The 24,749-nt window shown below is 38.0% G+C and overlaps 1 protein-coding gene across 3 annotated transcripts in view; it reads right to left on the bottom strand.

The window, feature by feature from the left end:
* Positions 1 to 24,749, bottom strand: part of lingo1a (leucine rich repeat and Ig domain containing 1a) — a 130,350-nt gene that overhangs the window by 28,096 nt on the left and 77,505 nt on the right. Inside the window, exon 1 of one of the 3 annotated variants that reach the window (XM_069162712.1) lies at positions 20,868 to 20,902. The exons of the other annotated variants lie outside the window; for them this stretch is intronic. Coding sequence (XP_069018813.1) covers positions 20,868 to 20,873 — 6 coding nt within the window. The 5' untranslated portion in view covers positions 20,874 to 20,902. Of the gene's footprint in view, positions 1 to 20,867; positions 20,903 to 24,749 lie in introns of those variants that run through there. 3 annotated transcript variants of the gene reach the window in all.

Raw genomic sequence — 24,749 nt, 5'->3', positions numbered from 1 at the left:
CACGTTTCAGCACAGGACACGCGTTCTGTGGGTACACTGCCACAAAATAGCCCGCTTTACCTATGCGACATGCAAATGTTTTCTCAACAAGCTGCTGGCAAATAAAGAAATACAATCGGATAAAAGTCGTTGAGACTGGAGTGGAGACAGGGAAGGAAGGATGGGAAGGAAACGGGCGGGAAGTGGGGTCTGTGAGAAAGTCGCAGTTCCTCTTTTGAGGGCCTGATGGCAGTGTGGGCTTCAGATACTGCAGACAAACGCACACAGGCATTCACAACACACAGCCTCTTCCAGAAGTGCTGGCCCTGGAGTGTTTTGTCTAATACATATCTGATCGTTTATCTGTCTCCTGCGATTTTTTTTTTTAAAGGGGGTCTCAGGCGAGATCAGTCAGAGATTGCGTAGGGTTTTAAAAGCAGAAGAAGCAAATAGTTCAAAGGAGTAAACTCTTATCTTGTTCAATCCACTGTTCTCATTTCAGTGTTTAATGTGATGCCAAAGTGAAAGAAGATCAGATTGTTTTTCTTGAATATGTGTTAATAAGATGAATTCTTCATCACTGGGTCATTTAAAATGTTCTAGGATTAAATGAAGTCAGTTTTAAATGCATTTTAACACTGGAGTATTTTAGCAGCTGAAAGGTAGCTCTCTTATTATCACCAGCCAAGATGTACATTGATTAGCTAAGGTTGGTGGGAGGACAGCAAATTGGATGAATTCCTTGTGGATATCTGCCTCTGCTCAACCGTGAGAGGTTCCAGCTCTGAATCATTAGTTTGCTGCCGCTTGTAGTGGTTAAGGTTGAGAAAAATCTAAATGCTAAACTAAAAATTCACATTTCTTTTATTGGTTAGGTTGGGCAGGAGGGTCTTGTGTATCTGTAGAATGTATTTTAGTGCAAGTAGTTTTATTCATTTAGACATTGAGTAAAACCTAAAGGAGATATTGGACCCAATAATTTTATTGTCAAAAATCTTTTAACAATTACTGTCAATATTATGAAGAAAAAAGACATCAGTAACTAACAACTGAAAAGTGCTGTGCCCATGAGTAGCATGGATAATTTTAGGCTGGAGCTAATGAAAAAATAATAACAAAAATAGACCAGTGTCCCAACTATAGCCTGACAGGAATTTAGCTTGTATTAACCAAGTGCTGTTGTTGGCTCTTGTGCTTTATTTTTACTTTCATTGAAGCTAAATAATGCAGGTATAACCTTTATCATCCTGTCTGTCTCTGGAATGAATACAATTTAAAAAATGTTTTGGATATATTTAAACACGGTATATGGTCAAAGCAGTATTTTTATACCCAGCCCTGTGAATTTCCAATGTGAAATGCAAAACTGATTTCACATAACTTCATTTTGGATTTAGAGACATTTTAATTCAATTCAATTTCATTTAATTTATGTCAAACCGAATCACAGCATATGTCATCTCAGGGCTCTTTTAAATCGTGAGGCTGACACCTCACAATATTAAAGTTATTAATATTATAAAATATTAACATTTTGGAATACGTATTCAAAATTGCAGCCTTTAAGATCTTGCTGTGTTGTTTTAATTCAGAAGAGAACTCGAAAATCAAGCAGTGTAAATATTCCATGTGACAACTTTTCAAATCCACTGCTGTATTTGTGCGAGCATTTACGTATGTGTTCAACATGGTCAAAATCTGAAATAGTTTGTCTGTTTTTTATGACCGGCTCGTTCATGATTACTGTGTGTAATGGCATGTTTTAATGAGTGAAAGATGCTTTCATTGGTGGTTTTATCGGTGTAGATTAAAGGTGCATTTTTCAATTGGTAATGAAATACTTCGAGAGGGCAGAAGAAGAGTTACAGGACTCAAATTGCATTTCATGTATCAAACATACCCAACATTCATCGAACACTCTCATCACTTGCGTGCTTCGGTCAAGTTTTCAAATCGCCCACAAGCAAGCAAATGCTACTAAAATATTTTGCCTGGTGGTGTAAAAAATGTGTCTCTGCCTTCCTTCCATCCTGAAGTTCCTCTGCACAGACCCTTAGAGCAACGTAAGCCATTCAGGCATCACGGCTACATGTGAATGTCATCAGCATCAGTTCACGCATGGCCAAGGCACTCTTGCTATGAGTACAGAGTATTTCCTCTGTATTGTAGGGCTGTTTCCCACTGCCTAGCTGTGAAACCATTCCTTAAGGGGGGAGCATTGGCTTTTTCTTTCCACATCAGTACTCTAGAACTGACCAGATCTAAACTCAGCTGCACAAGTACCTTAGCAGCTACTTCAGACTTAAAGTCAGTGGACATGAGGCTGTGTTCCCCTGTTGATACGACATTAAAGAATTGAAAAAAAAGTTGTATATAATGATGCCTGATAACGTGTTTCTTCTGAGCATATACTGCACGTCAGCTGGTCCTTAATCCGTTTTGAGTAAAACAAATAAACCAGCTATTATCCACAGTTTTTGAGTACTGGTCAAATGTGGTTGGAGTGTTGCTAGATGAATAAAACCCAGAGGGAATGAGATTTTTTTTTTTTTTTTTAAAAAGAGAGAAAATTTGCTTTGGCAGGATGCACTTCATGGGAGGGAGGAGAGAGGCTAAGTTCACGGTCCTTATCCTTGCCTGCTTCGTCTCCATCCTCTCTACCCTGCTAAGAGCGGCAAACAACAACAGAGGTAACAATGGATACCTAGTGACGCCATGGGCTTTGAAAGCAACCCATCAATAATGAATTTGTTCGGCTGTGTTCCTCAACACTGGCCCGCATGCTTGTCCTTAATCTTTTGTTATACGGGGTGTGAGGGGTTTCTGTCACATGGACACTCATGACTCTGAAAGATGAATGGGCCTCTGATTAAATGATAAAATAACCATTTGCTTGTTATGATAGATTCATTCCCCTGTTCTTCAGCAGGTGAGTGGTTTTGCATACTAAGCTGCAGGGTTGTCTTTCTTGCAGGGTAAATGTATTGATAAGTCTCACCTTCTAATAAGCATTAGTCCTATTCGAGTATTAATACACTTAAAAGCATCATTATGGGAATACATTTTGTATACGAATACATTTTCAGTGTAAATCATGGCATGTGTCTGCAACAGAGAAGACCTTAATTCTTAGTCCCTCTTTGTCAAATTAAACTCTAGTGTTCAGAATAAATGTTTCCCCCCACAGTAGGAGAATAATGGACACTAAGCAGTGAAATCCAAATTGTTTTAAACACAAAGTGAAAGCTGGATTCACTAGTGGATTTAAATACATATTTTGTCACTACGGTGTCTTTTGGAAAACTTTGTAGACCGGCCTCTTACCTTGAATTCAATTGAATCATATTGTACACATTATTACAGGCAATAATTATATTTTAAAGTACAGCATGTGGCTTGATTTGATAGCACAGTACTTTATGATGTACCAATATCCCACGATGATAGATAGAAAGACAGATGCAAACATTTTGACGAAAGAGTGCGAGTGAACATTTCAACATCTTTTTGTGACTGGGGAATTTTTTTTTTTTTTCAGTGAAGCTGCCCAAGGTGTCTCATGAGAAAAGATTTTGTATTTTTCATCAGGTCCAAATGACATCTGGCACCATGCTGTGACAGCAGCCAGATCTCAACATTATACAGTCAGTCTCTGAGAACATGATGTGAATAACACCGAATAATAAAGGGAAAAAAAATCTCTCACTGACAGCAAACACAAAATCTGTTCTATACACTGTGGATGCACTTTAATGAAAAAAATATTTCAACTTACAAACAAAAAACTTTTTTCAAGAAATATTTTTTTCTTTTTATTTCGAATGAGAAAGTAATACAAACCAATCTTAAATGAATATGATTTTAACATGGCGTGCCAGCCACTCGGATTCAAATCAAAGAAAAACACAAAGATATACCAACTTTCTATTCTGTTCAGCACCATGGAAAAATGCAACTGAGGAAGATGACTCCACAACGTGGGTGGTTTATTGGAACTAAATACAACACCACCATTTAGCCTTGCTGCTAATCTGTCCTATCGTGGCTACTTGCAGTATTGGAACATAAAAAAAACCCTGTGGTCCCAAAGGCTTTTCCCCATTGACCATACCAATCTAAAAGAGATGGAAACAAGGTAACGTATTACTTTTTGTATTGTGAACTGTTATTCCAGGATTGTTTTGTATTTGTTAAACTTTTCAAGAGATGACATAAGCATTTGGGTGGAGAGAAACACAATGCAAACATGCTGTGGGTCACACACACGGTAGTCGTTAATCTTTTCTTACATATGTGCTGGGCAAGCAAATTTCATTGCTCGGCACCATCTTTGAAGTCTCATTGTACATACCCGATCCACAATTACCTCTACATCATGTTCTCTTTTTACAGCAAAAAAGACAGAATCTCAGATACAATTGAACAAAATGATTTGCTCAGTTATTTTCCTATTCTTATTTATTGCATCCTTGCATCCTGCAGCAGCAGCTCAGACAGAAGGAAAACCCAGACATTCTGCTCGTGGGTGTGAGAGGGTTATGCTAAACTTGGCCTGCTTCGTCTTGTCAATACTATGACTGTTTACCAAGGGTTCAAAAATATCTTTGCCTGGTGGGTGAATGGCGAAGGTGCCATCAGGCGACTGGCTCACGCACAAAAACTCAATGCAATGTTTGATTAGTTAAATCTACCATATTTCTGATTATTTGTGATGTCCATTGTTCATGTCACACTGAACATGACCACAAACATTCCCACTGCTTACAGCTAGATCATTAAAGAGATCCATTGGAAATAAAATGCAAGTATCACATTTAAAATACGTTTTTAATTTATTAGTGTGTTAAATTAACAAACAGTTAGCACAAGCATCCCCTGCACTGGCACAGCAAGACCAATCAATCTGTTTTTACTCTGGCCCTCGTGGCCTTTTTAGCAGTGGCTCCCCACAAGCCTCTGTTTTACCACGTTCCTGCAACATGCCTGTTCTTCTGACCTTTGAAATGACTATACATTAGTGGCACAATAACTTAATACATCTCTGAACCCTTGAACTCTTCCTCATGGGTTTTTATTGATGGACCGTCTCTGACTTTCTTTACTTCTGCTGAATGAACAAAGGCACACAGTCGCATGTATTTCTCTGTATGACACATTATTTGTGGTTTCTGTGTAGCAAATCCAGTTCACATTATCACAGTGCATACAGACAGGTAAAGTATTATTAATTAATTGGAACATCACTTGCCGAGTAGCACTTCAGAGAAATCCCCCATGTTGCCTTGTGAAAACACAGCGTTCAGTTAAAAGTACGCAAGCTACGCAAGTGTATTCTTGTGCCATGATGACAAAAGAGATGAGCTATTTGTAACACTGCACTTATTTTATATGATACATAATATTGGTATACATGATTATTGTATACCAATCAGTCCAGAAGCTGTAGTGAAGAGAATTTTCCTCATTCCTTGCAAATAGCCCCATGCTCTAACTCTCATTCACACTTACACACCTATAAAAAAAAAATACACACATACATCGTCATTCACTCTCACCCTCATGGTCACCCATTTGCTCTGACTTGTTTTATTGGGCTGCAATGTATAATGGTTGGTAAAGTAAAAATGGAAAGCAGTGTATTAAGGGAATCGTACCATCAATGGGCTTTGAATTGCCAAAGTCCTGAATAAGCATTGTAATACAGGCTCGTAGGCGGCAACCAAATGTGCAAGGAATTGGATTCGGCATTAGTGAAACCTGTTTTTTACCCTTGCAAAATGCATAACCTACGCAAACACAGAATCCAACAGTCACACAATACTATGTATTATTACACTAATAACATTGTCTCATTATGTAAAGGATATGGTTCAGGGACTGCATGTGGTTTAGGGTGTGGTGGTTTTGGATTTGGTTTTGCAGCATGACATCCTCAAATACAGAGCTACATTAATGACATGCAGTTCAAAGCCATAATGATGCAAGGGCGTCAAACAGCCGTGATAATGGCAGTCATCAAGATCAAGACAATCTGTTTGAGACAGTGGCAATACACCAGAGGACAGTCTTTGTGATGGTCATAAAGATGAAGGAGTACACACAACGAGCAGCTAACTACTGAGCACCCATAATCGTGGCAAAAGGAATCCTCAAGGCTTTTATCAGGAAGCTTTAACACAATAGTTCCTACATATGTACTAATTGGAAAAGCATGCAGTGAGAACAAATTTTGTGTCGCTCCTTGCTTACTAACTCTAGTCTAGTGTGGCACTGGAATCGTTAGCACAATATGAACCCAAACTAATAGCAATTGTATTGCCTGGCCTATCACATAAAGAAGAATAAATACTTGGACTTGCTATCCCACTGACATTAATACAAATCTATTGTCAGTTTCAGAGGGATAATAAGGCACTTATTCACACCAATAACAGCAAATTGGACCTAGCTCTGTTGGGCCAGTGGTCATATGAACAACACTTTGTCTTCAGTGGTTTAGATTTCCCACTAAACAATTGGCAGGCTGCTACTCTCTCACTGCTACTCAGCCTCAGTGCTGTGCAAGAAAGACTGCAAAGAAAAATGATGCTCCCATGCCACTTGCACACACTGCTTTGGGCAGACTATCATTCCCATTAAACTAATAACAGTTAGCTTCTTATCTCGCAATGTCTTGGCAAAGTCACTTCCACCCTTGAACAAAACACAATGTCTTTGAATGCTTGGGCTTAATCTATCACGGAGGCCCAAATGAGACTGCATAATCCTCTGCAATTTGCCTTCTTGTATTCTACATTATCACAGATTTTTACTACGTTTTTATTTAATACACAATTTTTTCTTTTTGGGGACAATGATGTTGCCCTTCAGTTTCATGAGCAGGCTGAATTAAATGTTTTTTTTTTTCCTCTTTCTGCTCGAGCAACAAAACCACTGCACTTACGTAGAACCTAATACAGAATGTGTTTTCTCATATGACTCTGCTCCTACATTAACCTTTACAAGTATGTGTTTGTTCTTTTCTGAACCTTAAATCTACAAAGCATTGTCAGCCAGAAAAGAGCCACAGACCAGAGGGAGACGGGGTAGCTGAAGTACCCCAATAAACGTCAGTTCAAGAAAATATTCCACTAGTGACAAATGACCTTTTTCCTCTGATGTCATGTGGTTGTAAAGTAAAATGGTGCAAAATTAAATGTGCTGCTAGTCTCTGAAAGATATCTATAGGTTCCATCCAGTTCAATACCTATTGCGTTTCAATGGGGAATGGATTTGATGGGAGATAAGATCACATTTTCTAATCTTCCACAATGTAAATAAAACATGTTTAAGTCCCCCTGCTTAAAAGGCCCAGAATAAAAGCTTAAGTCTTTTCTTTATACAAGAGCATGTTCTGTAGATTTTTATCATTGTCCCTAATGAAGTCCAGTTACATTTGTTCAGGCTTTCCTTGTGCAAAGACATAGCTCTATCAAACAGAAAATGGAAGGTAATATTTAATATAATGACGATCAAGCAAGTCCAGTTATTACGGTCAAGTTAAGGTTAAGTACAGCAGGGCCATCACTTCGCTATGGCATTGAGAAGCATTACAATGGAGTTTGTTCATTTATTTGTATATGCTGAGACGGCTCAAACTTGCCAACCATGGAGAGAACATCTAGCACTGTCTTAAATCAAAATTATAATGAACTATGTCATGTTTCCTCGATAGTCATGTAAGAGATTGGGTTTTACTTTGGATTAACAGCATCGACTGGTCGACATGATGATCTAATTGATTGTTTGAGGGTTACGATGGTAATTTACTTGTATGTCAGATGTAAAAGCACAGTGAATAGCTTCCGGCCAAGTCTAACTCCGGGCATTAACGATTTCGTGAGATTTGGTCCGTTTTTCTTTGTTTTCACATATAAATGTTAGACAATCCCCATAATCAACATTATTTGACACCATACACCATACCAAACTAGACAACAAACAAAGTCTTAAATCAATGATTTCCTTATACTTAAAAATAAATAAATAGTACAAGTGTTTAAAAACAAAACTGCTTTGACTCTTTTCATCTGGAAAATGACATGGGAACCTGAATGATGGAACTTTTGCAAATAACCTAACATCGCTGAAAGGGCTGAAAACTAGAAGGGTAATTTCCATTCTTTAGACAATTTTTAAGTTCAAAGGAACTTTTCATCAGCTTTGACTGTGTAATTCAGCAGCACTGGTAAAACAGTTCCAAGTTCAGCATATCAAAACTATCTGACAGTTCCTGTGGGATAATGTCTTAATCAGAATGCCCTGAGGGCATTTAAGCACTTGTACAGTAAAAATAGCATCCAAACTATGAGCCTGGATGACAGACAATGGTGAAAGGTAAAGCTGAGAGATGGCAGTGTTGTTATGCTATCACCTTAACAGTCAGGTTGTATACTTTGTAATAATAACTAAAAGTACTGTTTATCAATGAAGGTGCTGTAACTAAATCAGCATTTTCATTCTTGACAAGATTTGCAAGTGTCAAATGTCAACCTTTTTAGACTCATTGCCAACAGCTTGTGGGGCCAAAACAGTGACAGTTAATTTTGAGGCTGAAAAATAAAATCTGGCATCAAAAATAAAACCTAAACTGAAAAAGGACACATTTACATTAAAACCATTGTATTGAATAAAGATGCAATGGTAGGTACTAATATATATATATATATATATATATATATATATATATATATGAATTGGCACTAAAAACGTTAAAAATAATTTCAAGTAATTGCTCAATGTTTGGCTATGAACTTACAATCTTATTTCATTTTGACATTTCTTTTAAATCCTAATGTGTTTTATAATCATAATTATCTTTTCTTAAAGGTGCAATGTGTAAGATTTTGAACTTAAAAACAGTCAAAAATGAACTAGTTGTTTACAGAATGTAAAGAAATGGCAATTTTGTTGTTATATCAAAGATGTCTATCTATTGTGGCACACAGATATCAACTGAAGTTAGCATGCTAAACAGCTAGCTCCGACCCATCCCGCCTCGTAATACCACCGTGTACCTCAAGAAGTGATAGTGAGACAGTGCAGCGTCCAGTCTGTCCTCAGTCTGTCCTCAGTCCAACATGACAGGAAGTATCACACTCTAACCCCTTGATATGATTGATGCGTCAGTTAACACAACGATGGTTGTAGCACTTGGCAAAACAGAATCCAAACACATGTTAACATCGGCGTTGTTTTCACCCGCTGTCGACAGCTCTTTGTAGGTAAAGGAATAAAGTTTGATTTTAAATTCAAGACACATTTTACAGGTATCAGTTCTCCCCTGTAGATGCTGTTTTATCTTGTAAAAAGCCATTTGGGTTTACGTTTTGCCAACAAGACAAATGTGACAAATGTGTTCCCTATAGACAAGCTTTTATGAGCAGCGGTTTGGCCTCAGAGCCCTGCAGGTAGTCTGCTCATGGCCTGTGAAACAATGGCTCCATTTTTATTTATTTTTTTCAACTGCAGGGCATCATCCATTGCCTGGTCTACTCGCCTGTCATCTTGGCGCATAGACAATGGCTTCCTGACACAAGAGCTCCTTGTAAAAGATGTTGCCACCCCGCAGTCTCTGTGCAATACAGACGCACACATAAAAGTACCAACAAACATGTGGCTACAGAAACACACAAATACACGCGCGCGCACACTCACAAATCTAATCTGGCCCTGAATCAAATCCCATCCCTTTGTTTTTCAGACAGTAAAGGAGGGTGAGGGAGTGGTGTTGGGAGTAGTGTACACTGGCAAAGTAATCACTATTTCCAGCAGTTTTTGGGGTCACCCCCCACTCCTCACTAACACCACACCATTCTGAAGGGTGCAGAGATTTCAATCACTTTATAGCTGCCACCGTGGCTTTAGTAAATTGTTGACAGCCAAATCCATGTCGATCCGTTGAGTGATTGCATGCTGTGAAAGGTCTAATCTCATTTTCTCTTCAGCGCCTGACTGCCTGTAAATGAACAGATATTAAGTTGGGGTCTTCAGTGTACTTTTGTTTTTATGATACAACATTGCATCATAAAGTAAAGGCATTTTGTGCATTGAAATTCAGTATTCAGAGTAGTGTGGAAAGTCACAAAGCATCAATGAAGCTTCAGGGGCATTTATAGGTATGATACATAACATTTTAAAGCTACTGTAATCATAATTATTATTTTTTTTTTCACATCTTTTAAATGAAACATACAGCATATGGCTGGTTTCAAGTTTAGTCTTCACAAATGGCTTTTCATTAAGACGTAGATGGTCTGTCTTCAAGGATTTTGCTGACGTCAAGCACAGAAATGTTTATAGAAGCCCAGCGCTTATGGCTTGATATAATGGGCCTGCAATGTAAATGCTATTCCTGCTTTCAACAGTGACTCTAAAAGCCATGAGTCATGGAAAAATTATGGGCCGACATATACGAGCTGCATCACTTAAAAACAGAAATAAAACGGGCTGTCTCACAAAAATTGAACTGGTAAATTAAAAACAAGTTATTTATATGTTAAATCATGATCGCATAATATTGCTGATTCTAGTGATACCTGCCTCAAACAACCCACTGTTTATTGTGTTATCATGTCGGTTGAATTATATTAGAATAGTAGCAAAAAATGCAGCCAGTCTATTTTAGTTTTGCTTTCGATTAAAAGCATGAGAAAAAGAATATACCTGAAAACGTTTCGTGGCTGTGAAAATAACTCCCTACTCAGCCACAATTTACAACTATTCCAGTGGGACCTCATCAGTGTCTACTTTGTGATTCTATGCTGTTTGTTCTGTTTTATATAACACAAATTCATACAACCTATTCATCCAGTATTTATCAGTTCATCCATTTTATATTGTTATCTCGTTTACTCTGACGACATGTTGGATGTCGTGATGTATACATATCATTTTACCCACATCCTAACGGGAAGTGAAAGTTCTATGATGTTGGTATCATACCGAATCAAAGTTTCACCTCCCCCTCTTGAACATTGCTTTGCAACATGACAAACGTCTTCATCACACTGAAATTGTTTGTCATCTGCTGTACATTAGAGCTCCACTGGGGCATCAAGAATCCATTACGTTTTAAACATCTGTTTTCTTAGCAGAACGTTTTCATACTAAGCAAATGACAGACAGCTTCCTTTTTTTTTTTTTTTTTTTTAACCCCTCACACATTTCACAGTAAAAATGTCTGAGCTTGCACAAAGCTAATGGCTTGCATCTGATGCCTCATTTGAACAAGGTGGCGACTTAGGCCAATAATGTTTCCACTCTGTCATTTCTTCTCTGATGTCTGGCACCATTAACCACGATGCACTGATGTAATGTATTTTGTTTTTTGCATAAACCCCCTGATTTTAATCTAATGTATTCAGAAATGTTTTTTTTAAATGAGGGAGGCATGTGGATATGAACCAGTTCGATAACACAATGATATGAAGTGACACCTTGAAATAGACACAGACTAACAACACCTCAATAAATACCTTTGTATTACTTATTTTCTCTTCTATGTGTACCTGCATGAACGTAACACAAATCTCACTCATTGTTATACTTGCTTCAAACAAATCTAAAATTGGCATGTTGTAAGAAGAAATATGGTGGCTTGGCGACAACAAAGAGGTGCCACATCTTTTGCTTTAAATGCTGCATGGTGCTCCGGTGCCAAGGAATAAAATTAAAGAATGACTCTTTGACGTGGGCATATGGGTGTCCAGACACAGTGATGGGCCATATTCAGCAGTGTTTGGAGCATACTGGATCCCTTTGGGTGCTATTATGGGCATTTTACATATCTTTATTTTATATTGGTGATTAGCGCAATGCGCCACCTTAATTAAGTTAAGGTTTACTCACATGGGTTGCATCTTCATCTGTATGCTGGGAAATTATTTTAAGTCCTTGAGTATTTTTCTCTGACCTTGCTAGAAGTCTACCAGCTGCTCACTGAGTTTATCACCGCACCACATGGTGTATGGCTTATTAATCATAGTGAATCAAATGAAATACAAAATCCACAGTTCTGTCTTGTTTAATTTACAACAATACACATTTCAGCACGTACATCCCACTGTGATCCAAAGTCTGGTAGAAACGCAGTCAAACAGAGCTGCATCTGTCAACATTTGCTGGAAATGGTTAGAAAAAAAAACACTAACACAACTGAGAACAAGTTTTTTTTTTTTCTCTAATCACACTGAGGAAAATATTATTATTTGTAAATTTGGTGTTCCCAGAGGTGATGCTAGTGTTCTCTTATCATTAATCATATTCTGCTGTCACAAGGACCGATAGAGGAGATCATTCCTGCCTACTGCAATAAGACTTTACAATAACTCACCTCTGGCTAAATCCATCACATAACAATAACACTGTTGCCCTGTTGTGTGTTTGTTTGTTTGTTTGTTTGTTTAATTAATTGCAGTGTTATTTAGTTTAGTTTAGTTGAATTTAATTTGGTTTAATTTAATAGTATTAATACTATTTGTATTTGTATATAATGTGTATTTAAACATTTTTTTATCTAATATTTTTTACTACCTCTATTTTATATTTTGTCATTTTCATTGCTTTGCCCTGTATATTCTGCTGTAACCTAAAAATGTCCCTATTAGGGATTAATAAAGTGTCTGTCTGTCTGTCTGTCTGTCTGTCTATCTATCTATCTATCTATCTATCTATCTATCTATCTATCTATCTATCTATCTATCTATCTATCTATCTATCTATCTATCTATCTATCTATCTATCTATCTATCTATCTATCTATCTATCTATCTATCTATCTATCTATCTATCTATCTATCTATCTATCTATCTATATTCTCTAACATGCTTAATTGGATCCTTACCAAACAGATACAAGGTTTGGTACTTGTTATTGATCTACATAGACCAATTCTCTTCTTAATCATTCGTATCCCCAGGCAGGACAGAGGTCAAGATTTGCTACAGAGCATTATATTAGTCATGAGCTGACTCTTACCAGTTCAGATGCTTGCTGACCTTTGGACTCAAACTCTCCACCTTCCGACTGAAGGTCAGAAACAACTTACTACATCTCCCTGCTGCCTTCAATAAGTCACGAAAGTTCGTTCGATGTGAACTGTACAGAACTGCTAGTTAAAATACATAAAATGATGATACAGCTTGTAGACTTACATTGTGTATGACAGAAGTTAACTGGGCATTTTCAATCCATATAAAACCATTTGGATACTGAAGAAAGGGACATACAAACATACAATGTTTAGAGGAATCTTTGTGCTATCACAAAACCTGCTCTATCACAGGGCTTGCCTGTGTGATAATGCTCTGTAAAAACCTGTAGGAATGTTTACTGTCTTTTTACAGGTTAGAGGATGCAGCTATGATTCAATAGCAGCAGCATGGAGATCAGCAGAGCAAACAGGCAACTGCAAATAGAACCATTTAACCTTCTTCAACCTGCCTACCCTGTAGAGGTAAATGGCAAATACATAAATGTTTGGGCATGCACATGCAACTGTGCATGCACATACACACTGCTAAGCAAGCAAACTATAAGAGAGGTTAAATACAACATATATTACGTTCAGGCTGGCTACTGCATTGTGTCAGCAGAATCTCATTATTTTCATGCTGTTTCTGAGGCATTTATTAGGTGGGAAAACGCTAGCTCTCTATTGGGTGACTTTATTTGTTCCAGGTTTATGGCCATTTCTCAGAGTGTGGCTCCAAGCAACATGCTCGTCCCCTTGTGCTGTGCGTTTGGTGTTTATGTGTGTGTGCCTGAATGGGGGTTGATAGAGTACATTGGGATCATTATTAGCAGTTTCTGTGACAAACAGCCAATACTAAAATGGCTGCTGAGACTTTAAGTAAGTGACCGAGGGGTCAAATGTCAGAGAGGACTCTGCTTTTCTTTCATCAGAGAGAGGTAAACTTAACCACACTCAGCGGAGCTTAACTGGAAACAATACAGGGAGCTTAATTTTGACATCCCCTCCCCTTCTCCAAGTTTCTGATGTAATAATTACATTGCCTTTCAGAAGGCCAAATACAGTCTGACGTCAGAAGAGAAGACAGTCTTTCCTGGTAGTGCTCACTAGTAGGGAGTAGAGTAACTCGTAACTACTTCCTTCCGTGCTCTAGAAAGTAAATACCATTAACTAAATCCCATCTGAAGTCACCCATTACAGTAACCTGCAGTTAAATGCACAAACAATGAAATACGTTTGAGGCCTACTAAATGTGGTAGCTGCCTTTGATTTGAATCACAGCTGAGACTTAAACAGAAACATTATGAATGTTTGAGTGAAAAATGTGAAAAAGTTCAGGTGTAGCTGCTCGTAGAGATGAGGTGAAAACAAACTGTCTCTGTTGTTGCCCATTGTTTTGTTCCAGCTACCTGTTGTACTGTCAGCTGTCCTTGTAAAAAGCAACATTATGAATGGACTGAGTGATGCTTTTGTTGATATGTGCAATCTTTTTGAGATAAATGTATCTTCTTCAGGAATGGGAATTAAAGAAAAAGTACAAACACAAAGTGGTAAAATGAGCAGTGTTTGAGTGAGTGTGGACACCGACAATTGTATGTACTTATTATTTTTTACAATGGGAACATGTGCTTTACTTAGGCTATAAGATAGTATGTTATAGAATATAATGTGGAACACCAGGTGCAGACCCAATTGTAAATAAAAAAAAAAAAACTACTGAAGTTGCTGCAGACCTCAGGTACAAGAAACTATTAGCCTGGTCTGAACCAGAACCCAATTCCACTCTGTAAATATAAGGGTCTGCCGCCCTCCAAAGGGAATTGTTTGCAGTTGTTCTATCCTACTGGGCGTAAACCTTGGGTTAAGTTGATCCATTCAGTATGCGCAGAAACCGGCAGACACTCTGCCACCACTTCAACTACCTACAGCCCTTGTCCAACAAAGCAAGTACACCATATTTTTTAAAATTGTTTTAATGAAAGCCAACAGTTTGACGAGGTGCTCACTGTTTATTCTGGGATTTTTCTTCCATTCATTAAGAGTTAAAAAATATGAGCGCTACGCTCATCACTGTCACCAGCCATCCAATCACAATGAAGGAGGGGCGGGACAAACATGGTTAATCACCGACACTGCTCGCTGATTGGTCCGCCCTTCAGAAAGGCTGTGCAAATGCTAATACGAACCGAGTTGTCAGACTGTCATCAAAGCGAAGAAAACTGAAGCTGTGAGCCACAGTTGGCAGAGCCAGGCTAAGAACATATAACTGAGCATACATAAACAGGGGCGGCTGTAACTGATATGGTAGCAGGTTGTCCACTACATGTAGGGTTGGCAGCTTCTGTCAAAGTGCCCCTGGGTAAGATACTGTGCCCCACGAAGTCCCTGATGGTGGGCGTGCACCTTGCACAGCAGCTCTATTGCCACTGGTGAGTGTATGGAAGAGTGAATGACGGAATAAAAAAATTGTAAAGCACTTTATAAAACCTCTAAGGTTTATCTGCAGCAAAATGACAAATCCATGCATTGCATCTACAGTCATATGTATCATTGCAGTTAGATGAAAACATGGTGCATGAAAGTTTCTCAAACCCAGAGAAACATGTTGCAAAATGCATTTGGTTTATGGTTGAGAATATGAAATACATTTTGCATTTCATATGCATTAGATTTGCTTGAGCTTTTTTGGTCCTAGTAGTGATTAATTCTACTCTTTCACGATTGTTGATGCACAGCACATGGACTTTGAGACTAAGTGCATGATTGTCTTGTGAGCATAGTTGGGTTCACGGTTCGGTTTTGGAGTATTTTAAAGTGACAGTGCAGGCAGCACATGCTGTCAAATATTAAAACCCTCCAATGTGGGACAACTGAGCACATATGAACTGTTTCCTGCCTTAGAAGAGTTACTATTGAAATAGCAGGTGACTTATCCCGCACAAAGAGACTCCTGTGGTGCAACATTTCATTTACAGAATTATGGATGACACTGAAGAGTGAAACAATGATTGAATGTTAATTACATGCTAAGATGAAGGTAGGAACGTAACGTCGCTATTCAACCGTTTCTGCTCCAAGAGTTGTGCCTGTGATACTTTTACAGCTTGACAGTCTTACAGCTAAACCAAATTAAATCAATCAAGATTCATCATCTGTTACACACAGAGTACTTTTTGGGATGTTGTACTGTCATTCTGCATTTGGCAACAGCAAAAAGGTCCCATTGCATGCATTATTCCCCCAAAGTGGTATCCAAGATATTGTATATGACATAAAAATGAAAAAAAAAAAAAAAAAAAAAAAAAAAAAGACTTAATTTAAGAAATGCTATATCACTGTGCTATTTTCAACAATGCAATAAAAGCGACATAATAGGTATGGTTAAATTTGAGTCAAAACGCAGTTAAAGCGTCCCAGGATTTTGTTGGTTTCAGTTTATTTGCAAAGTTTCCAATGATGCCAAAATGTCCTCGAAAAGGTGTATAACAATCACAGAGATTCTACAATATTTTACATTTGTGGTTAGAAAAATTGGCCTTTAATCTTTTATATTCTCGATGAAATGTATAAACGATCACATATTGACCTACAGATTGAATGATGCCATAATACATGATGTAAATATTAAAGGGAACATTTAAAGACACTATCAAGGACCAAATATAATAAGGAAGGTAATGTGATCAACCGGACTAATCAAAACAATATACAGGACAAACGGAACATTACAGTACAAGTGCTGCGTTGTCTCCTAAAGTATGTCAAAGCATGGTAAAGTTACCAGCCCTATTTCTAATCTGGTCGGCTGCATCACCCCAGAGCTGGTTTAAATATGGAGGTATACTTTTGTCTCTTTTTTCCGCAAGAGCGTAATATTGTCACAATGATATCAAAGACCTAGTTTGTAACATTATTTGGATTGTAAATCAATGATCCCTTACAGTTTGTTGATTTTGGTCACAAACTTCATCATTTTGCTGAACCAGCCTTTTTGTTGTGTTACACAAAGTTTTAATAGCAAGTCAGACCTCCTTGGTTGGAAATTCAAAAACGTGTGGTTGTGAGTGAACAACTTTTGCTTGCAAGTTGAATTGGATGTAATGGGTGGGATCTACACTGATGGATGAGACAAGAGTTTCTATTGGTGGGTTTGACTTGGATCCACAGCACGACTACACAAACAAAATTCCCTCACTCCCACTGTAAACACTTGACAGGGTAGGACTGTGTGTGGAGCTACATGAAGGTCAGTTGACAATAAATGGTTCTTTCAAATGTGGCAGAACGATTTTCCTCCATGTAATGTTTTCAGTTTTTTTAATATTTAATGTTGTTATGTCATGGAGTCTTACTTTTTTGTAAAGAACGACATGAATGTCATCTTGACACGAAGCCCCTCTGTGGGGTAACATTACACACATTTTGTCAGCGACATAACTTTGTTAGCTGAGGTTAGCTACTTGTGTGTAAGACACTTGCTGACAAAATCCAATGAGATTACTTTTCTGCAACCGAGGTGGTTGAACTGGACAAGGTTACAACTGGTGCTATAGGTGGTGCAGATTCCTTCCTTTTTTTCTAAGCGAAATTCTCAATTCTGTAACCAAAACAAATAGAACTGTAAGGGATAATTTATTTGCAATGAAAATCATTTTATTCTCAGTTCATATGTATTTTACCTAGAAATTTGTCAAAACTGTCTTTTGTACTTGCATAAAAAAGACACAAAATGACCTTCACACCTCAAATTATACGTTATATGGAAACTATGGAAAGCTGCATGATTTAGTTGGACAAGAAAGGCTGGAGTCAATGCCAAAAAAGCCAACGAAAGTCCCTGTGCCCTAACTCTGACCCACTTATCCTGAGATAGCCAACCTTGTTGCATTACTAACTGGGTTGAAAATCATGTCATGCTCTCATTTCTTTTCATTCGTATTCAAATTCTCAGCATCCTGCTGTATGTACTGTACAATGTAAAATCAGATTTTCTATAAAAAGACCTAACAACAACAACAAAAACCAGAATACAATAATCACTTTTCTGTCATGGCTTTCTCACAGCACTCGCTGGCCTCAGGCAGAGGAGAACTCCTTTCACCAGCGTCCTGACTCAGCACTGATCTCCTGTCAAGAAATCCCCTCCCTTTCTCTCGCTGGGAGGAAACAAATATCTACATATGTCATCTCCCCAAAATAATGCAGACGTGCAATAACACAACCTTATTTGGTGAATCTGGGAAAGATGGTTGACTAGGAGCGTTGGGGCTTTTCAATTTGAGAGGCACTTAATAAAGGTGTTGACCTTTAATTAGTACCTCATCAGACCAGTTAGTTTAAATACCAAATATCATACAAGCATCCTCAGTCACTTTTTTTTTTTGTTTTAAATCATATATGCATTGAAAGTCATAGTTTGGTTTCAATGCACAATGTAACGATCTGAATGTTGTTATGGTGGATATCACCTCCAGTAACATTTCATGTTGGACAAACAAATCAAGCGACACAGGCCCGATCAATAGTCTCCGTTTCTATTTCATTGGGGGACAAAAATTGTAGCCCTCTGGGTCAGTTCTGTGGATATGACCGTGCCTCATTCTATCTGGGAGCCTCACACCACACCTGAGTTTCTAGTTGATGGCTGAAGTCAAAGAGGTACTTGTCACAGCTTTGGCAAAAAAATGTCAGAATTAAAGGTGAGGCAGGCCAACACAAGTATCCCACTGATACCAAAGCCAATAAACACTTGCAGCTCTCAGCTGGAGACAAGCCAGTGCCACAGGGAAGTCACAGGATTAAAAGGTCTCCTGAACGATTGATAGGGCAAGGTGGGCTCAGCAAAGCGTGTACAATGACACATGCTGTGTCACTGTGTATTAGCAGAGCTGTATAATGTTTTTCTGCTGAAAACACCATTATTATTGCTGTGTGTTTCTACTCCACACTGGCCGTAGCACTACTTGTTCCCAAGTGAATCAAATATTGAGTCATGACAACCTGTAAGCTTGTTGTCATGGCAAACAAAGTCATACATTTTAGTATTTGTTAACAGAAACTGTATTTATTTGGGTTAAAGCTCTAATCCAGGAGACAAACTGATTGATAAAAGCAGTTCATTATAATGTTTTTCAATGTTCAATCTTTGTATCTTTCTTGAATTTCTGCTCATCTTTCCTGTACCTTTATGTTCCAATGACAAAGGGCCTGCTTTTTGCAGGTTGGAGGTCTCTATTCCTGTCACACAATGGCATCAGAAAAAAAATAATATAATACCATGTAAAATCACTTGAAACTAAGAATTGTTGTGATTTCATTACCTTAGAATGAGCCCTTGATATCTAAATAGGGAGAAGGTCATCCTCCCCGGAGTGTGCCATGTTGCAGCACAATATTTCTACAGTATCCCAGAAGGGACAAACCAAACCCTGGCTCCAGAGATGGACTTTCACATTTACTGCAGGTTTTGCAGCCAGCATAAATCCTCATCCAAAAATGGTCACTTCTGCCTCCAAAAAAGCAAGATGGCGATGTTTGAAATGCCAGGCTTCAGGTCTTAAAAAAAAACCAAAAACTGTTTCCCAACCAATGGGTGATATCACAGTGGGTGGGTTGCTGGTTGGTTACAATTTGCAAAGTTACTGCTTCCAGTAAATCCTACACTGTCCCTTTAATGTATGAATGTATTATTCCAGATAGCAAGTTTTCAAAAACACACAATGTTTAGTCTTTTTCCCTGTTTGATGTCATAAATTCAAAAACTTACCTTAGTTATGAAATTTACGTGGGTTTCATACCGATTTGGACCATCTATCTTATATTTTTCACCACTCAATACATTCCAACTGTTGTGTGAGTTTGTTTGAAAGGACTGCTGCACCAGCTTCAAAGGAAGACCTTGTGTCTTTATTTGGAACCATATTAATGTTCAGTCATCAATGAGTCGCTTCAGGTGTCGTGTCATGCCTAAATGGCATTTAAAGAGGGGGCTTAAGTGAGAGGCAGTGAGCTTTTCAAATTGAAGTAGTTTGTTTTTGCAGTGTGCACACTGTATGCAGCATGATAGAAAAACGTGTTCTTATTAATAGAATGGAGAAGTGGAATTATTAATAATAGCTGTGATCTTGATAGGTGGACATAAAAAATAGTTGTGATTAACTGAATTGTATTAAACTGTGTCTGTTGCACATGCCAGTGAAATTTGGGTTTGAAAGTGATGGGTTTTTAAATAGTAAATGTGTAATTTATTCTGACACCGTCCCATTGTGCAATGCAGATGTTTACTCCAGAGTATTGTGGCTCCATGCTGTACATCTACAGAAGCTTTTGAAGCCTGTGCCAATCTTATAGTTGACCCTGTAATTAATCTCCACTTCCAAGATAAAGTAGAAAACATTCAGTTCTACTCCCACCTTTATAAACTGGCCTTTGCGCTACAGAAAGGTCTAAGTACGACCTTGCAATGACATTGTGTGCGGCCCCTTGAGTCCTACTTAGTACTTAATTTTTAAAGCTATTGGCACAATGTTGTGGCATGAAAGAGCTTTGCGACAAACTGCATAATTGCTTTTGTGAGGAACCTCTTTTAGAAGTCTCAAGGGTTCTAATGTAATTCCCATGATAGTGTTATTATCTAACATTGCTTTCACCTTCCTACCATGGCATGCTAAGAGTTGTACGGCATCGTGGGTAGAGGGAGATATTAAAAACTGCACTCTGAGGGTTTGGTCTGCGATCACCTTGATGCATCACTTTTGTAAATGATTCATTGCCCTTTGTTCTTTTTCAAAGATCCCCTCTCCAGATCATTAATGCACCTTTGGCTTGAACTTTGGTGTGTCACACATCATCTACTGCTCCTCCCCACCCACTGACCTGCATCTCCAGTATCGAGAAACCATCCTTCACATTCTGCAAAAACAACAGCAAACAAATTGCTTCTCAATAGGGAGTAAATGACTCTTTCACAATCAATGCTATTTTCCTCAGATGCGAGACATTAGTTACTGCCACTTGGTACCCAGAAAGGTTATTTGTCAAACAGCTGGTTCATGTTTTCAATGAGACTGTATTTTTAGATTGGTTTTCCATTGAAAAAGACCAATAAGACTGAAGACTAATTTCAATATTACAGCAGGCATGATGAGGAATGTAACATCCCATGTGCTATTAAACACTCCTAAACCTCACAAGGAACTTATAAATCTTCAGCATGCAGTGCCTTAGATGTTGTCAACGTGATACGAGTGCTCTAATACCACACCACCGTTCCCACATTGCAAGGTAGTGATAGTGGCTCTAATGGTTTTTCTTCCTGTGATCTGTGTCTTGTATCATTGCAGACAACTGCAGTATTATCCTCATCAAACTCCCTGGAACCAGCACTGGGACACCTAGTCTCATTAAACCAATGTGCTGCCCACTGTAACTCGCCATGCTTTGTTGCCAGCAGACAGGACAATTGGCGGTATCAATTAAGGGCCTGCTTACTGCCTTACCGTCGCGCTGTCACACTTCACTGCTCTCCAGGGTCGAAAAGAACAAAGGGTGTCCAGCTTCACCTGAGTACAGCTCCAACCCAGTAATTTAAGAGCAAATTATGTTCTTCATTAAGATACACTCGAGTTGTTAACCATCAGCAACTTTGATGTTGCTGCAAGCTCCCCTGTTTTGGTTTTAAACAGTATAAAGCCAGTTAGGAATACGAGGCATATTTTCTGTTTAATTCCAATTCTAAGTAAGTTTCCTTTAGTACAGAAATGCTTTTGCTCAAAAGTCTTCAGAAAATATTCATGGTGTGTCTTTTATTTCCTGATTGAGCTGTTGTATACAGAAAGTAAAAATGGTAATAGTAAAAAAAAAAATGTGGGAAATCAAAACATCCCCCCCCCCCCCCCCCCCCCCCTAGATTTACATTTGCCACTGGGGATGAAAAAGCAATTTCTTGAATTCTCTGTTCCTGTCTTGTACTTCTACTCTTGACCTTGAGGAAGAGTACCACTGTGATCATTGTCTCTTTTATTCCAACCTGTCTACCATGCCTTGAGAAAATAGGCAGCTGCTTGCAGAGGCAATAAGCAAAGCTAGCTGGGCTGAATATTGCTCAATTTATTATATCATTTATATTGTTTGTATTTCTATGCGTGTGTTAGCGAGGGAGACACAGACAGAATTGGTTTAGCTTTTGCTCAGTGTATCACATCACAATTTTCTGTCATCAGCTTTGATCATTATGCGGGTAAAATAAATGAAAAAAAAAGACGATGAATCCTGGGCAGACAAAACTTCACAAATATGATATGAGATCAAAAATGATTTCCAGTAGATGCAGATTGCATTTATTCAAAATATACTCAATTGTTGTACGGTATCAATAATAGTTTACATTTAAGTCAGACTTACTGATCTGCAAAATGTGTGCAAGTGCAATCAAGGAAAGGGACACAATCTGTTTTAAGATTTGAAACATCATTCAGGAGCTTTTATGAGTATGTTTCTGATAAAGAACTGGAACAAATCCTCCCTTGTGCTGATATTGTTCATTCAATTTTTGATTTAGATAAGACTGTACAATTTTAACAAATGAAACAGCTTTTGTTTCCATGACAGTTTAGAATCAATTTCTCCAGTGCATGTCTTTTATTATATCAATATGTCAAAGTTCTGGATGAGTGTGTTTGATTGTTAATGATAATTTCATACTTGTCATAGGACAATGTGTTTTAGCACAGTGAGAATAAATGCTATTGATCATTTTAAACCATGAAATGTCCTTTTGTGATGATTCCACATTCTTATATTGTCGGTGTTAAGTAAGGAAGGTTTATTGGATCGTGGAGCAACCGAAGAAACCCAGTATTCACACAAATGTGACAGTTTTTATGTCCTGACAGAATGAATAACACTTTAACAGGGAAACATTCAAGAGGAAATGTGCATAACAGTTGACCCTGGTAAACTACCAGGTTTTTCTTTTTTCGTTTAAGCAAATAGTCATTACTGACATTTTTGGCAAAGTAATGCTATTTTCACCAATAACACATTTTTAGCTGAGAAAGTGTCACATTAGGCATCATTTCCACAGAGCTGCATCTAAAAGATAAAACCTTCGGTGGGCGTTGATTTACCAGGGTCAAGTCCCGACATTCGGCAGAAATATTCTCCACATGGTTCTCTGTATCAAAAATGTTGAAGAACTTGTCATGTTCGTCCACACATTCACACAAACACACACACACAAATCCCTCTAAAATATGGCATTGAGGCATGTATGGACATAATACAGCATGTGAAGAGTTTAACTGATAAACAAGTAGCATATGGAGGCAGGATGGTGCGTGTTGCATTCCATTGTTCAATAATGGTAAATAACAGTCTTGTAGATTTAGGAAACTGACCATTTAGATAGAACTCGTTTTTTATGGTTTTGTGAAAGTTTCCTGCACAAAAGGAGGAAGGGGTCAAACTAAAGAAAGAAATGATAAATTAAGAAACAGCATTTACATGGCTGATACAAAGAAACAGTGGCTATGATGTTCAAAGGAAGGTCTGTGAGGTGATTCTCTTCAAACAGCATAATTCATATAGTGAATGCTGTAAAATGTGCATCAAAAATGATGCAAAAGGAACAGAGACGTAGAAATATTGTTAAAATAAAAAAGGAACAATACAAAGGGCCTTTAGCAACAGAAAACAAAAGATATCCAAAATATTCATGATCATTTTCTCACCTATGCTTTCAATGAATTATAGATTAGGTTAAAATAGCATGGTACAAAAATAAACTATTATCATCGAAGCACAGAAAAACTAATTTGAGAGAATTTTATGCTAAATATATACCCTCGTAATATTGCATTGCAAACAAACAAAAATCATATTTCCATTATTCTTTAATTGTTAGTCATATCTGAAATATAATGCAGGTCTGTAAAGTGCAATAGTTGATTACAAATTTAAAATCCTCTTTCAACTGTGTGGCTAAAGGCTATGAATGCAGACACAAAAAGTGGGACCATGACATATGAGAAACATTTACTTTCTCTGAATTGAGCTACAGCTGAGACACTAAAACAATGTTGTCCTCATCTCTAAGATGACTTGCTGTACTCTCTTTGTTTGTTAGGTTTTTGTGGTCTGTTTTTAACCACTAGTCCCTAATGGAGTGTAATTATTCCATAGTCTCATACAATGAAGTATATATGGAACATATTCTGCCGACAGCCATTTTCCCCTGTGTGGCTGTACATTAAAATAAAATTGGGTAAAAAAAAAAAAATTTTTTTAGACAGGCAGCCACAAGATAAGACACAGAGAAGCACTATAAAACCACCATCTCCATTAATAACTGGGTAGGATATATAGGCTACTTGTTGAGGAGTCATGGGAATAGTGCAACTTGGTTGTAATGGAATGTACACACACTAAATACCAATACAAATGCCACCTGAAGCACATCATAACTTTTCGAAGACAGACTGAAGAGACAAAAATGCACTTTTTTGCAGAATTCAGCGAGGTCACACTGGAGACAAGACAGGAATGATTATGTTTTTGTGCGCGTGAGGTGTGGGGGTGCATTAATCAGGTTACGGAAATAACCTCTTGTGTAATAGAAAATGATGCAGTTAGTGGAGGCAAATTGTGTACCGGTGGAAATGCACTTCTTCTCGTCCTTCCTCTTCCTCTGAAAGCGAACTGAACGACAAGTCATGAGTGCAGCAGCTTCCTGTATAGACTGGGTTGCATCCCTCACTG

The sequence above is a fragment of the Embiotoca jacksoni genome, unplaced genomic scaffold (genome assembly GCF_022577435.1).
Source record: "Embiotoca jacksoni isolate LCO1_2020_lvr unplaced genomic scaffold, fEmbJac1.0.p SCAF_3, whole genome shotgun sequence".
NCBI lineage: Eukaryota > Metazoa > Chordata > Actinopteri > Embiotocidae > Embiotoca > Embiotoca jacksoni.
The sequence above is the reverse complement of the archived record's forward strand: the minus strand, read 5'-3'. Positions and strand labels throughout refer to the sequence as shown.